The 16606-nt window shown below is 40.1% G+C and overlaps 1 protein-coding gene across 1 annotated transcript; it reads right to left on the bottom strand.

Moving 5' to 3' along the window:
• Nucleotides 1-200: 200 nt before the first annotated feature.
• Nucleotides 201-15612, bottom strand: MRAP (melanocortin 2 receptor accessory protein). Its single transcript, XM_085297717.1, has 3 exons — nucleotides 15477-15612; nucleotides 9962-10061; nucleotides 201-1031 (listed from the first exon to the last, which is right to left on the bottom strand). Exons 1-3 carry the CDS (start codon nucleotides 15580-15582, stop codon nucleotides 875-877), a joined length of 363 nt encoding a protein of 120 aa, XP_085153843.1. The 5' UTR covers nucleotides 15583-15612; the 3' UTR covers nucleotides 201-874.
• Between the last annotated feature and the right edge of the window lie 994 nt (nucleotides 15613-16606).

A 16606-nucleotide genomic window follows, 5' to 3' on the forward strand; every position in this document is an offset into this window, starting at 1 on the left:
TAATTAGTGCTTCCATTAGCATTTAAAGGCTGTTCTAGCTAAACAAAGTTTTAATAAATTTTAAGTAAACCAAATATATTTTTGCAATAGGAAAATAAATAAAAAGCATATTCTATCCTTGAGGGAAGTGCTGAGCTTTAAGTTGGGGAAGAAAGACATAACTTTTCTAAAAGCAAAAGTTTATGGTTGATGTGCACTGACAGGTTTATTTTGCAGTAGTTGGAATATCGTGAAGATGTAGTTGACCTTGAGAGGGTGACCTGAGCACAGAGCTAGAAATAAATGACTCACATTATAGTGGCTTGCATGATGTAGAAACAGTATTGGTTATGCTGCTCATTAAATATGATCAACGTGGTATTGTTTTCTTTCCCAGTGAAGAAATCCAGTGAAAACTGTGATTCTGCAGAGATACCCCTGAGGATAACAGGACTCTCAAGTAAGCAAAGCAGAACCCTTTGCAGGACTTGGGGCGTAACTGATATTTGTATACTTTCTGCTGGAGGAAGTAAATCTGCTCTCAACCAATGGTTGTAAATGAGAACTGCTCAACTGGCAGCAGACGCTTTACACTGCGTAACTGAACGAGGAGTTTGAGTCTGAATCTTTGCTTAAACGAGAGGAGTTCTGCAGTCGTCATCACCACGAACTAAATTAGTCTTCTAATAATGCAGCTCCAGCAATGTTGCTCAAATACGGCTGTTAGGATTTCCTTTTATGTGTCCAGGATTTCTCTCTTTTGGCCTTCTTCTTCTTCTCTAAACTAATTCAGCTTTGTAGCATCAATATTTAATAGGTAGCCACAGTATTAGTCTTTTCTCTGTAGTCAGGAGGACGGTACTGCTGTTTTTATTTAATCTGAACCAATTTTAACTCAGGCTGAGATATTTCCATGAACGCCAGTTTCATCTGAAAGGGAGTTAGGTATTTCAGGAGCAATCAAATCTGAGTCGGGGCTACTCAGATCATCGCAGTGAGGCTGTTCACCGTTGGAGCTGCTCTCTTCTACCTGGTTCCTTGCAATCACCTGTCTGCAATGTGTGGAAGGAAAAATCCATACCATTATTGGGGACCTCTGTTTGGAAGACAGATTCCAGCAGTTTCATAAGCAGGTACATTATTAAAGTTTAAAAAAAYATAGAAGCTGGTTCTCCTAACAACAGAAGGTGTTGAATCCAGCATGAGAGGTACTTCTGGATGTCAGTCCTCATCATCAACCAAAAGAATCATGCTTTTACTTGGAAAAGGGGTATGACCAAGAGCAAAACTTTGAGCTATAGGCTGTATTTGGTGCCTCCTTCATCACCCCTCCTCCCCCCAAGTTGGGACCTTTAGTCCAGCCCTTAAGCACAGTTTTTCAGTTGGATTTTTAAAGAGGAAATTGTATGCTCTCCTTTGGCTTGCTGTATAATGAGGGTGAAGGGCACTTTCATGGATGCTCCTGGGAAAGAGAAGGGGAATAGAAGTGATGCATGTGTCTACAAGGGGCAAAGCTACCAAAACTTGGGGCAAGAACAAGAGAAATGCGTGATGTCTGGGATAGATTCTCTGACATAGATGTTGGGGAAAGGCAACACAAACCTCTAAGAAGGGGATGGAGATCTGAGCAGGGAAATGGGACAGACTAAAAAGGAGTAGGTAGGACTAGGTAGCAAGGAATTCTCAGTGTATAAATAATAATAAGAGTCTCACAGATGTRTGGTTTTGCTGGAGAAAACAAGTTAGTGGTGGGTAGACAGAGTGATGATATGAGTGCAGCAAAGCGCACMCTGCCTGCTCCTCCCAGAGCCGCTCTCCCAGCAGTTTCACAAACTTCATCTTTAAAAAGCAGACGAGTCCCAGCCTAGATGTGGTAGATTCCATTCAGTATGGCTAAACACAGGATAGTCACGACTGGTAACGTATATCCTTGGGATTTTGTAGGCAAAGAGGAAGATTACATTGACTGAGAAGAAAAATGTAACCAAAAAATTAGAGTGAAAATGGATTTTTTTTGAAAAGACTTAATAATGCTACGGAACCACAGATTCACTGACAAGAAAGAGGCATCTTTGTCTAAGCGCCATGTTTGATTCTGTGGCTAAACAAATGTAGCAACCTATGAAAAGTCTCAGTTTCAGGCCCACCACAGGATGGAGGCAGGTGGGTTTGGGATTTTCTTTGATATGATGCAGGCATATTCAAGAGATATTTCTTCTCTCTGTTAAACAAAAGCAAGGCAAAATACTCTTAAGAAAACAGGATATTTTTCCTTCCAGTCCATTCAGTAACTAAATAGCATCAGCTAGCAGTCAATATTTTAAAATCAGCAGGGCTGGAGAACATGCATCCCAGAGACCTGAAAACTGGCTGAGACCTCTGGCCGACTCCTGTTAATTTTTAACCATCCTCGGAATAGCAGGGGAACTCTACAAGACTGGAAGAGCACTAACGTGCCAGCATGCAAAGAGTCACCCTAAGCCAGTGAAACTGACCTCAGTCCCAGGACAAATCATGGGAAAAACTAAGATAAGATACAACTGACAAAAGTTTCAAAGGACAGAAAAAAAGAATTCCCGACAGTGAGTTTTAGAGAACAACAGGTGCAGTGAAACAAGTCTGATTTCATTCTTTTAGGGGATTACACTTTGGCTGATAAAGGTGGCTGAATATATGTAAGCTATTTAAATTGCAGTAAGCCATTTGACTTAATGCCATTCTCTTTTCTTTAAAAAGAGCCATATGCAAACCCCACTGAGCATGTGTTATGTGTTATAAAGAGTAACTGGGGAATGATCACTGACTGTGGACGTTTCTAGCAGAGCTGTACAGCTACCTGATGCTGATCAGTATTTTCATCAGTGATTTGAAAGTACATATGAGATCACTATGAATGAATTTTATAGGTAAAGATACAGTGATACAAGGAAGAGCAAATAGTCATATACAGCAGTTTGGGCAGCCAGGTAAGATGGACCTATTCAAACAAATGCATTGGAAAGCCTCACCCCTCACAATAATGTTAAGAATTGTGGATTTTTCATAAACTACTTTCCTTTAAAACACTGGATTGAGAATTTGTTTCCCTTGTAGCACAGGAAAGGTTGAGATATTAACAAATAAAAAAAGTAGAGTCAATATTTTGAATTCATTGATTCTGGAGACAGACATGTGATCTTTTAAAGTCTGCAGCAGATAATACTGTGATTCCAAAATATCCTATGTTTATCATAATTTGATCTGCCCACAGCAATCACTTTTTTGCAGCACCAACTTAGTCCTCTCTTCTTCTCACTTATGAATAGCTATATATTTTTTTAAGCAAAGAAACGTTTAGCTCTAATTTTATTAGAGTCTGTTAACTAAGCCAAAATGCAGTGCCAAGAAATTGTGATTTAGAAAAGCACAGAAGTGAGAAGTACTGACCAAAATAATAAACACAAGAATTTGTTCTCCTCTGCAAGGGTACAACACCTGGGCAGAGACTTTGGCAGTTCTCAGTGGGCAGCATGCTCAAACTTCCTCTAGAGCATCAGTTTTCTGTAGTTTGTTTTATGTCTCTTGAGAGTGAGCTGACCTGTTTTTACATTGTCTCAGGACTGCCTGGACTGGATGTTCTGTACCTTTTGAGATGAAAATGTTTGATTTGATAGTATGCTGGTTGATAGGACACTGTTTGAATGCATTGCTCAAGAGTCGTTCCACAAACGGAAGTGTGTRTGTCACCTCTCTGGTGCCTATTGCATAGGAAGCCTTTTTCTGACATTAAAAACTATTTATCATTTTGAAAACAAAAAGCCCTATCATTTTAGTTTTCAAAAAAGAAAGGGCAACAACAAGGAGAACTTCAGAAAGCAATGGATAGCATCTTAACACTGACAGACTGTTTCCCAGGAACTAAGATGTAAAGGCAGCCTACCCTGGATGTATGTTTGCCTGGTGACTCTTGGTTTGGAGGATGTTTCTCTGAGCAGCAGTTGCAGAGGGCATGTTCTTACCTCATGTTCAGTGCATGGGTATTTATTTCAATTTCCTCTCAACTGCAGAATCTCAAAGGATGAGATTTATGGAACAATGCTGGTTTCTGGTATATAACCTCTTTTCTTTTCTTTGAGTCCTTATGTGCATTCACACAGTGCCTGATCCTAAACAAAAACTTAGCCTGCTAGCTGACACCTAGAGATTAGTAATCTCTGAACAACCTCAGCATCACCCTGCCAAGCATCACATCAAACCCAATGGCAAAATGCCTGCCGAAAGGTATAGAGCATGTTGGTCAGCCTTTAGATGTCAGGAATGAGACCACTTTTCTGTGAAGCCACTGCAATTTGAGCTCTGATGGTAATTAAAGTCTTGTAACAGGCTTTGGCAGTTCATAGCTAACCATTTTAACAGCCTCTGCCTCTCTGGGTTTGACAGCTGTTCATGTGGAAAGGATCTGGTTCTGTCAACATAAGAAAATGTTCTAATGATGGAGGTGTGAAAGACAGCTTTATCCCTTGAAATCACAGTCTCGAGAATAGCAAAATCTATTATCTGCTGTTTGAGATTAAATTCAGAAATCATACTAGGGAGAAACTGGGATATGAACCCAGGAACGGCACATATGGGAAGCCAGCTGTAAAGGCTTAGCTGTCTCAGATTCTTCTGACACAAAGGATGTTGCTGTGATCTATGAAGACAAGCTATGCAGCGCTCAAACACTGCTCCTCTGAGAGTCCTGAGCACCAGCTTTAAATCACACTGGAAAGCTGAGTTCTTTCCAAGTTCTTTAGCCTACTCCTTGAAGAATTTCAAGATACCTGAGTGTAAGAATATATGATTACCACTAGTGGGAGACAGTTGGTAGAGATCACAGTTGACTATATCTTCACTGAGCTTATAGGGACAAATTCCTTTCATTCCAGGAAATAGTCTACTGTGATAGGAGAGAGAGGGCTGGAGAAAGTAGAGATCAAGAACAACTTGCTGAGAATGTGGTCTGCTTACTCAGGGAAGCACCTTTCACAGCGGTCTCCTTACTCTACTATTAATAAGGACTTCCTCTCCCCAAAAAGAAGGCAGTGTGCCCAAATGAAGAGATCTGACACTTCTTACTGGTATCTGGAAGAATATAAATTCATGCCTTGAGTATCAGATTAACTGCTTTTGTGTACAGGAGTATGTACTTTGTTGTTGTTACATATAGTGGTAATCTTGTCTGCTAATGAATATTACAAATTGAAGATAAGCAAAAAAAAAAAAAAAAAAAAAAAAGAAGACTATCTGAAGACTATCTGCTGTCATGTGAGAGCTGAGATATTGTTATAGGTATTTTTTTTTGTTGTTGTTTTCCTAGGGATCAAAACCCTGAGCTGCCAAATATCCAAACGAGCTCCCCAGTTCCAGGAATGTGGCAGCTGTTGCAATTCATCTGGATGGAGATAGAAAACTGAAACAGCACATGGACATTGTACAGTCTGTCCACGAAGGAAACTCTCACCTGCAAACTGAGAAGATAGCTGGCTGCACAACAGGTGTTTTAAAGCCAACTCAAACATCTCCAGTGCTGGCAAGTGTTATCCTGAAACTACATGTTACTATATGCCTCAGAAATATCAGGTAAAATTTGGTGATAGTAGGGAGAGAAATATCTAAACACTGAATTAGTTTTCATATTGCCAGAAAACTGTCTGAAGTCACAAAGGTTCGTGCTACCAAGGAGTCCAGAAGTCATTTGACTGATTCCTTCTCTGAGGCTCTTATGACAGCAAGAGATGTGGATAACGGTTGAGAAATGCAGACTTTACAACTCTTTGAGTAGCTGTTTTTTTTCTTTTTTTTCTCTTTTTTTTTCTTTAATATAATGTCTGTCAGGCAAGTGATTGCCAGAAGATTTTGGAGGGCTCCACAGCAGTCTCAGTCATGGCTGTCAGGAATGCACAGCCTCCAGTGCAATACATGGGGATCTCCATTTGGGAGATCTAGAAAGGAACATCGTCTGCCCCCATGGCTGAAGTTTTAGCTTTCAGCAAGAACCGTCTCCAGCCACTAATCCTGGATGATGAGAAACATAGCTGATGCAAGTGTTTAAAAGACAAAAGCATGTAGCTCAATAGCGGTTCTTGATTACAACTGCGTGGTAATGAACCACTCTGGCGTGACGATGGGTATGAGATAAATGGCCCTGTTCAACAACAGCTAGATGTCATGGTATTGCCCAAACAGTGAGACCTTGGTGTATGCAGTGGTGGAGGAGATATAATCACTTCACGTTATACAAGGCCAAAATGAAATCTTCAGGGGACCTACAGAGATCTAGCTGGTAATAAAGACAGCTGGCACACGGGGAGGGGGAATGCTTGACAGTCAGCTGCAGAGGAGTGGAGGCAAGAAGCTACACTCTTGCGAAACTGTCAGACTTGAAAGTACTCTTGTTTCACTAGGCAGATGAGCAGGCTGAAACAGCACACGCTGCCCCGCGTGCCCCTGAACTGAGCTTGACAGAGAGATGGATGAGCACAGGAACAGTGAAGGTAAAAGTTCTCCAGCCTTGACCAGTGACGTGTTTGTATTTTTGTTGAAGGAGAATTCAAAAAAGAAATTAGATAAACTTCATGCCACTGATAATGAAAGGATCATATAAAAAGAAGATACTGGGGAAGATGGTGGAAGTGAACCAGAAGAATTTCTTTCAGGTAACCCACCTTGTTTTATTTCYCAAAGTGGGAGAAGTCAAATTAGAGCAGAAAGTTTAAAAAGAATAGAACTCGATCCAAAAGAGTAAGTTTGAGGACTTACTAGTCTCTTCAGTCCTAAAATTTCTTTCTAGCAGTGTGTTTCAAGCCTATAATAATGATAGGCAAAATTATTTCAAACCCTAAACAAACATYATTCAATGTTGCTTTCCATTAATAATTCCTAGGCTTTTCACAAAACATCTCAGACTTGCCTTGGTCACAACAGCTCTTTTGATGAGTGAGATTGGACATAATATTGGGGATGAATATGGCTATTTTTARGACAAGTACTCCACTCTCAGCAAAATGATAGAAAACTGAACGAATTCTAAAGTTTTATCTTTTGAATCTTTCAAACGTTCTGAGATTTTCATGTATATAGACTTCTCCTGCCAGTTCTTTACTCATAGCGAATTAATGGGAACTTGCCTCTGTTACCCTGTAATTTTATGTCCATTTTCTTGTGTTTCTTGTATTATTTGCTTGCCTCCTGCTTTGTGGTTTATTTGGGCAAGCTGCCCTTTTTATTGTTGTTGTTACCCTTTGTTAGCATGCCAGAGGCCTTAGGGTGCCAACAAGTAAGACTATTAGTGCTCCCTTTTACTGCCATCTTATTCTCATTTGCCCCTGCTTGTTCATGACCTAATCTTGAACCTCTGCCTAATTTGCTGAGCTGATTTTTCGGCATCCTGCTCAGACTCGGAAAAGCAGCGGGCAAATCCATCCTTGTTTGCACAAAATTTATTTGCCAGAGAAACTAGCAGCAAACAAAGTAAACTGAATGTAGAAAGCTGCAAACAGAAACCTGTCCTTAGACAGAGTTCAAAATCACAGTCTGTGTTAGAAGTACATTCCCATTCAACGGGCGGGTGCTCTACCTCTGTGGGCACTGCGTTCTTGACCAGGTGCATCCACTGCAGCTGCTTGCACTGCTCTAAAAAAAGCACCTGCCTTGCTCTTCACAGGTCTATCATCTTTTAGAAGACTGGGGACATTTCTGTGACAGCGAGGTGCTTATGCAGCCTCTGTTTTCAGTCATGGAGGTTTCAGATGGGAACTACCCACTGGAAGAGATTATGTAGTCCACCTGTCTGCCACTGGAGGGTGTTTCACTGTTTTGTCAAGCCCTGCTGTAAAAAACGATCTGATTGACACTACCATGTCAATCTGGGATCTCTTTCTGTAGCTCTGCAGTACAGACTCTTTGAGCCTGTAGAAGTTATTTCGCTCTACTCACTAGCTCAGAGCCAGCTCTGTCTCCCTAATGGTGAATATTACTCTACTGAAATTTAATCACAGAGTCACAGAATGGTTGAGGTTGGAAGGGACCTCTGGAGATCATCTAATCCAAACCCCCTGCTCAAGCAGGGTCATGTAGAGCATGTTAGACAGGATTAAGTTAAGGTTCTAAGGTGAGAATGACAGAATAACACCTGCAAACATTACTCACTAGTGAAATAGCCTGAGGCTAGTTCCAGGGGATACTGCACCAATGTTGCTATGGCTGACTCCTATGGTTATTGCTATGGTGCCAGCTTGTAAAATCTACATTCTGAATTAGGTTCCCAGTATGAAGGGGTGGACACACACACAAAATGCCTCAAAATTCAGCCTACAAAAGCGGTGAYCCTCACTGAGCTCCTCTGTTGTATTGAGGACCGGTTGGTTTTGTAGTGGCTTAGTGGCAGCAAGACAAGTGTAATAAACTTTACAAGTGGAAATTTAAGTCTATGTAATTTAGGCATTTCCAGTTAGCTGGTAGGTGAGTGGGAATTCTCAAATTCTCTTGCTTCCTTAAGGACGGGCCATTAAGCTCAGATGTCCTTTCACATGTCTAGTTGTTATTCTTTGCGTTCTTCACAGGAAAGCCTGATCTGACCATGCTGTCTCAATCCTTAAGCTGGCTGAGACTGTGAATGCTTACACATTCATGGTTGGCAGGTGTTGCAAGCCATTTCACAGCTACGCTTCCAGCTGATTAATATTCTCTGTGACTAAATGTGTTTGTAGTTTTACCTACGGCTACTATGCTGGAGGACAGAAGTTCAGATATGGGCTGTCTTTGAGGAAGAAGGATTTGTCAGACTTCTACCAGGATTTRGAAAACAAACAAAAAAAGAAAATTCAGCCAATTAATTAGTAATTTCATTGAGTTTGTTTGAACTACAAGAACTTATACATGGTCAGGGATTGAGCAATTCACACATAGCAGGCAAGAAAGAAGCCAGCTTGACCTTTTGCATAACAGGCAGGAGAATGTTAGACCACAGGCTGATCACAGTAACTTTTGGATGAACAAAAATACTTGTGTTGTAGATGTTGAGACATCAAATAACAAAGAATTCATCATAACCCATTTAATATACAACTCTAAATTGTTCCACTTATTCATTGCCCTCACTTAAAATATATGACACATCTGATTTGAATTTGAGTAACATCAGTTTCCAGTCATTACATCTTAATATGCATGGTACTTTACCCTTTGATTGTTATAATGGGACTCTTGAATTGGATGTTAGTGAACTAAAGGTGCATAATTATTCATTATTCATAATAAGAATWTTTGAATCACCACTCCTTGAAAAACTGATTTATTTCTCTCACTGTAGGATGTTTTGTGAATCTCAATTTTATTTTTCCTTGTTCTTAATTTCTTCTCAATCTCTTTTAAGGAGTGCATCCTAACATAAGTGTAACATCYGTGGCATGGTCTAAGAAATGCCACACATAATATTACCTTTGTAATCTCACTAGCAGATGTCCTCTTAATTTAATCAAGGGTTATAGAACTGCTTTGGGAACCCACGCTCACCCACTCCACCACCACAATTTCCACTTCCTTCTTAAGAATGGTTTACAAGGTGTACTCCCACACTCTGTGTGGGAGTCAGACACCCTTAGCTCCATCATATACAACCTTGAGAGCTGTCATAATTTCAATGCATGTTGTTTGCACCCAGCATACCAAATAGTCCAGATTGCTCTGACAATCCTCATGCTTTGCTCTTTCCCTACCTTCCTGTGACCTGCGAATCTTATCAATTATGAATTTATATTTTTATCCAGCTGATTAATCAAACAGTGGATAGTAATAGACTGAGAGGCATTCAAACTTAATAGTAAAATAAGAAGTGCCATCTCTGTGTGCTGTTACGAATGCTGTATGTAATCACTGGATCACCTGAAGCAGTGAATGARCACTTCATGCATATTATTTTAAAATACTGATCTATACTTACTTTATCTCTTGTAGTACTTACTTTATTGGTGTTGATCCAGARCGGGACATATAAAGCAAAATAAGGAAGAGAAACATCACAAATGCAGCTAGCCCAACCCAAAAGGCTATGACGATAGTATCTGTGAGCACAACACAATAATTCTGTTACTAGTAACACAGGAAATATAAAACATACCCATATATCTAATGATTTCTAAGAAGTGTGTAATTTAATTAATTTAATTTAATTTAATTYTTGAGAGGTAGGAATCTGAGCACCAATTTATTAAACATCTTAAGAGACTCATAGCAGTTCATGGTAACAGTGTATGGCTAGGGTTGGGGGGAGAGTTTGGAACAAAGAAATCTAGTAAGTGTGATGGTAACCAGCACTGTGCATATATTCAAAACATAATATAGTGCATTTGGGATGATCTCCAGAATTTCTTTACAGGTAATACAGTTYCTTTCACAAAGTCACAAGACAGTGGGTAAGCAGGGCAGTACTCAGGCAAGACTTAAATGTTCCTGCTCACTATATGAGCAAAACCCTGCTCTCAGGTGTATAAGTGCAATAATAAGGTGAATAAGAACAACCCATGAACTCCAAGARTGATCTGATGATGCTTTTAAGGAGGAAATTCAATGCTTGACACGCTTTCTACCACGAGTTCAAATATCAGACTTCTGCACAGGAAGGTCTGTTGAAAAACCACCTATGACCCTTGCAGCACATCAGTCCAGGGGAAGAGATTGTGAAGTGTCCCCTGTGAGCTGCATTATTTATGCAACCATCACAAAATAGTTTGAAATGCAGACAACATTATTAGGGATAGATGGTTTCTTTTAGGAGTAGGTAAGTAGATTCCTAGCACTGAAAAATGGGTTCACTTTTGATTTAAACTGATCAAAGACACTAACACTGCTGCCATTCCTGATTCAGATGAAAACTCTTTTTTATTATTATTAAAACAAACAAACAAACAAAAMAAMAMAMAAMMAAAMAAAAAAAACACAGTTGAACTCCTGATCTGAGTGACCACATGGCCTCATGAATGAGTGCTAAGGGGAGTCAGAGGCAGGTGGAGGAGACAAAGGAATTGCCCTTTCACAAATTAAAGTCATGGTGGCAGTGCTGAAATTGCTGCCTCAGTTATAGGCTTGCTGCTAGGTGGGATCAATCTGCTCTTGCCCCAGTAACACAAACATTCCTGCTTTCTGGGATCGGTGTGGTGAGGCACTTCCCAGCTAAGGCCTTAAAAAGATTGGGCGTCKAGCAGGATATAAGCTGAGAAATGCCCTGAATTCATAACCAAATATTCACTTAAACTGAGGTGAAAAAGAAGGGTCATTGACTCCAGAGACAAATATTGACTAAGAGAAAATAAATCCTCTGTCTCAAAGGACAAAAAACATCAATGTTCTTTGACACATGTCCAGTATGTTTGATTAGGTATTTCTTTGTGAAGAAGTTCAGAACGTGTTGTCATCAGAGGCACAAACAGATTAAGGGGAATTACTCTAGTTCCTTTTAAACCTAAAACTAGAACTGACCCAGTGGGAGTCTTATCAGAAAGCTGTTTTGGCTGGGCTACTGAGAAATGAGGGTGTGCAAAATGACTACTGGAACATCAGCCTATTTTATTCTTCCTCTGTTAAATGAAATTTTACTGAGCTTTAATTCAGCGGATGGTAAATTAGCATGCAAGAGCCAGTATTCTGACTCACTCATCACAGAATTATTATGGGGAAAAGGGACTGGAGGCTACTGGCCAGTCTCACCTTCTCAAAGAAAAATTAGGGAACTTCTGTAAGAAAAAAAGGTGCTCATGAACTCAGGATAATTTGAAAAGCTCAAAGTTTTGAAGTGCTCAAAGCTATGTGGACAGAAATGAAGAGTATATATATATGTATATTACACATATATGTATATTCCAGAATATATTCCAATAGATACTCCATACCAAAGTAATCTTGGCTTAYTTTTTAAGAGCAGCTTTAATATCATTCACAGAATTCACAGAAGCTRAAACTACTGCAAAGCAAACTATTGCAGATCTCAGGAGGAGTCTGAGGGATAAATTCCTGAGGGATAAACAGAAACTTCCTGGCTATTTTTAAGGTCTTACAACTAACATTTTTTTAAATTGGGATAATATATTTTACAATCTATAAAAGAAAAACCTCTTCTATCACTGAATTTTATATTTACATTTTGTGTTTGCATGTGTGTGTATGTTATTAAATAGCCTATTAGCTCACAGGCCAATTTAGCTTTTTATTATTTTTATACAAAATGGATGGAGCCGCACATCATTGCTATTAATAGAAAGCAAGACCATGACTTTATAGCCAGATTTAGATTCATTTTCATGATAAGAACACAGTCCTACAATGTTTCAGGGACAGGCCAAATAAGAGAAAAAAAGTGCACAGATTCAGGCCTCTGTTTTACATTCAACAAAAAAATCAGACAAAATTGAATTAGGGAGCTATAATTCCATCCCAGGGGTTCTGACAAAGGTATGATTTATTTGGGTCGAGTCAGCAATGCACCTAAGCAAAAGCTGAAACCCCTTTGCATTCAGAGGCCCTCTGCAACTTCAATTCAGCGGTTGTTTTAACACTGGAGACATCAAACATTTTGCCAAACTTGGAATGTTTGCTGCTATCTAAGCCCCTGTCTAAGGGGAAATTATCACATTTCTTCTTCAGCASAGAGGGCAAGGACTCGCTGAACATACCATGTTTACATAGTTCCAAGCACAAGGAGACAGTAACAGTGGCTTTTGAAAGTATAAGAATAGAAATTTTAGGTAAATACAGGAAATCTACAAATTAAATTAATTGCCTGTCTTTGTATTTAAAGCAAGCAAACAAACCTACCAACTGCAGAATTCATTCCCCTGGTGTTTTCTTTATTACTTGAAATCACTGTTCTCCCATYAGTATTTGAAGAAGGAAGAATAAATGTACTAAAGATGACGCAGCCTCCATTTCTCCTGACATGCTGACATGGAAAAAATGTCTATTTTTATATGAAATAATAATAAAAAAGAGTTTAATTTCCCTGATTATCAGAAAACCAAGCCCAACATTTTCAGATGAGCATTTAATATAGCCATTGTGGACTTTTTTAAAGACCTAAATCATGGAGCTGAACTCTATTTTAACAAGCTGCTTAGAAATGTGTTACATAAACTGCAGCCCCATAGAACACAGATTGCATTAACATTACCCTGCTGAGGCGGGAAAAAACAGAAACAAAAACATATATCCTGAACCTTATTCTTGCMTCTTTGTTGTTCTTTGCCTGAGAGATGAGCAGCTAAAATACAGAAGCCTGGTTTCCTGCAGATTTGTTTCCCGAAGTTGAGCCCAAAGATGTCTAACAAGGGATGTTCTCACCCTACAGCCTTTTTATCAGTAAAGGTCTTTGCTGGCAATGCTCTTCCTCCTCTATCTTGCTGCCTGCTGCATGGAACTTGTGGATATTTTATACCTTTGAGGCTCCCACTCCTTTGTTAGAGACAAACAAGCTAAAGTTGTTGGAGGAGCAGATCAGATGCATAAACACAAAAAGAAAACAAAAGGGTCAGAAAGAAAGCAAACTTCTCTTCTTTAAGAAGAGAGAGCAAATGCAGAAAAAAATCAGTAAGAGATTGGTTTGTTCTACTTTCTTAGTGCATGCACACACCCACATGTGGGAATTTCCTGCATGGAAYTATTAGCAAATTTCAATTAAGTTTAACAGCAAGGGAACATCTCACAGAAATACAACTTCTACAAAGTTCAAGAAAAAGGCAGCTGGGTAAAGAGAAATATCCTATAAATGGCCATGGAGAGAAATGCTTTAACACAAACTCCACCCCCATTAGATATCAGGGAATCCAAATGTCAAAAAGATACTATTAATGGGAGAAAAAATGAAAGGTCAGATTCCTGAGTGCTGCTTGTGCAAAGCCAACACCATGCAGCTAGCTTAACTCAGCAGTTCAGGGTTCCCCTGGTGGAATTTGGGGGCAATTATCTGCTCTGCCATCTTTAAAATTAAGACAAGTTAGAGAAGTGGTGCAAAGCTACTCAAAACCTCCCTGTTCCCAACAGCACTAGAAGTTGCTCTATTCAATATTCAGGAGTAGGATTTTACACATGGAGGGAGCTGGGTATTCATAGAACCTTCTCTAAGGCATGTTACTCTAGGTTCCTAAGTTTGGACGCAACATACCCTTTCGGTGAGGACAGAGCTTTTCTACAGGCAATGAGAAATAAGTGTTTCTGCTGGCAATACAACAAGGTCAAGGACATTAAACTCTCAGCACAGGCACCTAGGTTAGGTGCCCCAGGTGGGTAGTATGAATGGTCCTTCCCGTACTGCCTAGTTCGGTCTTCACTATCAAAGAGGCAGTTTCTGGCACTRCTCATTTCAAAGACCTGAAAATGTGCTGGCAGAGTAGCATGCACTCAAACCATACCTGGGTAGTCACAGTTGTCTTTGGTAAACTGCCTAGTAAACCAGTAATGCCTGTGGCTGTTTGACAGATACCATAGACAGAGACTTGGCAGAAAAGGGATGGAGAAGGGCACTGCCTACAGCCTAAGTGACTCGGATCTGCCTGCCCGCTCTCCCTAGACTGCTGCTACTCTAGCTGCTGCTAGTCCAATCATAGTGGCTTACATTAATCCCTCATGATATGAATTATCATTTTATCTTATCAAAACCAAACCAATGCATTTACAATAGGAAAGAAATTGACTTTCTCCTTTAGGTAACCATAAAAAAAAATCACTATCTCACTGTGTAAAACCAAGCATGCCACAGAATTACCAGTCCCAGACTTTGTTAATATGTCAGAATTTGGTGAATGTTATTTCATATCCTTTGAAAATAAACCTTTAAAATCCACAGAGTCTGTTTCCATGACCATAATGTACTTTGACAATAATGTATATTATTACATCATCTTACAGTCCAGGAGCACTAAATCATAGCTCTTCTCATATGTTATTTTTGTTGTAGTACAAAAATCAATAGGATTACTTTGAGATGGATGCTGCATAAAAGCTCAAAGGAAGAAAAGTAATAGAATATGTTTTCAGTTTGTTGTTCCTGGTTGGTGAAAGCATGAACTTATTCCTTTTTTAAGGCTCTAAATGTATTTAGATCCGTTCTAGCATAAGTCTTACTCTCCAAGAGAAAAACACTACAGTCTTACRAACAGATCTGTTCATTCCATCATCTTCTCTGATGGTAGCGTGCAGATAATGAACACCCCCCACTTAGCAAATGGTTAAAAAAAATATCCGTCCTCTAAATAAGAGTTAATGTCAACAGTCTTATAGTTTGAAATGCCGTAAGATAAATCAAACAGCTTCGGTATTAGTAGAAATTGCTATTAGAACATAGGTTAAGACAAACTGGAACGCAGACACTCATCCATACAAACCACATATATATAGGCCTGCACGGCATCTATTTCTAAGAGAAAAATAAGTCAGAGAGCTAGCTCATTTTTCCTGCAGCAGATCAGCATCTACCGCTCCGCAATACTTACATTTATTAACCTTCAACTTGCTTCCATCTACTGGAATTGGATCTATATAATCCCAGTAATATTCGTAAGACCAGAAATACTCAGATGAGTTTGTTCTGTTAGCCATTTCAGTAGTGCATTTTAAATCAGCTCAGGACTCCAACCAAATACTTTGTTTCATTGTACTTCAGCGCCCTCAGAAAGAGATTGCATAACTGATGCCTATGTAAATCACTCTGGGAGTCCTGCGGCTCAAGGACTGCCTTGATAATAAAAAAAACATTTAGCAGGAATGAACATTGATGTAGGACAGACATGTAACAGCAGCCTTTAAATGCAATCCTCTCTTCCTGGTGGGCAATTACGTTATTCCGCACCATATTTTAACTGAGATGGATATAAAGTAAACTAAGAATGGGATGGATACATGCCAACTGTGTTCCCAYCTCCCAGAAGCTAGCAATAATGAAACATATTCTGGACCTACTGAAGAYAGCTAGGGTAAAAAAATTCACGAATTTCCAGAGACATAAAAAAAATASGTAAGAGCTGATAAAATACCTCAGAAATAAAGCATGCTTTTTCATTGCATCTCTCCCCAAGGCAATGGATGGAAAAATAGCCTCCCAGTCAAGATACAGGCAGTTGAGCTGCCCAGTGCCTTTGGCCCACAACACCGTAAGTGCCTAGCCAAACACACACAAACTCGTTTCATCAAAGTTAGCAGAATTTCTCATGTTAAATATCTCCGTGGTGAGCTTTTAATTGCATTCCTAAAATCTACAGGGTGTGTCACGGCTAGGAAAGGGTGTGTCGAGGCCAGGCACTGGACTGGCAGCGGCGTGGAGGCACGCTGAGGGCTGCTCTGAGGTGGGGAGCACGCCGGGGCATCACTTGCACTGGGATCAAAAGGAAGCAGACTGGTTAAACCCAGCGGCCTGCAAAACCCGCACCAAGCTTTTTTTTCCTCCGTCTTCCCGTCGTTAGAGCTCTCGGGCCCCTCCTAACGTGCCTCCCGATACGCTCTGAGCCCAAGGACAGCAGGCCCGGCCAGCTGGGGCGGCAGGAATGGCGGCGAGAGCCCGCCAGCCGCCCCTCGCTGCCCGCCGCGACCGTTAGCGGCGCCAACGGCTACGGGGCGGGGCCTGAGC

Source organism: Rhea americana, unplaced genomic scaffold, assembly GCF_003343005.1.
Source record: "Rhea americana isolate MKP2758 unplaced genomic scaffold, rheAme1 scaffold_130, whole genome shotgun sequence".
NCBI classification, from domain to species: Eukaryota; Metazoa; Chordata; class Aves; order Rheiformes; family Rheidae; genus Rhea; species Rhea americana.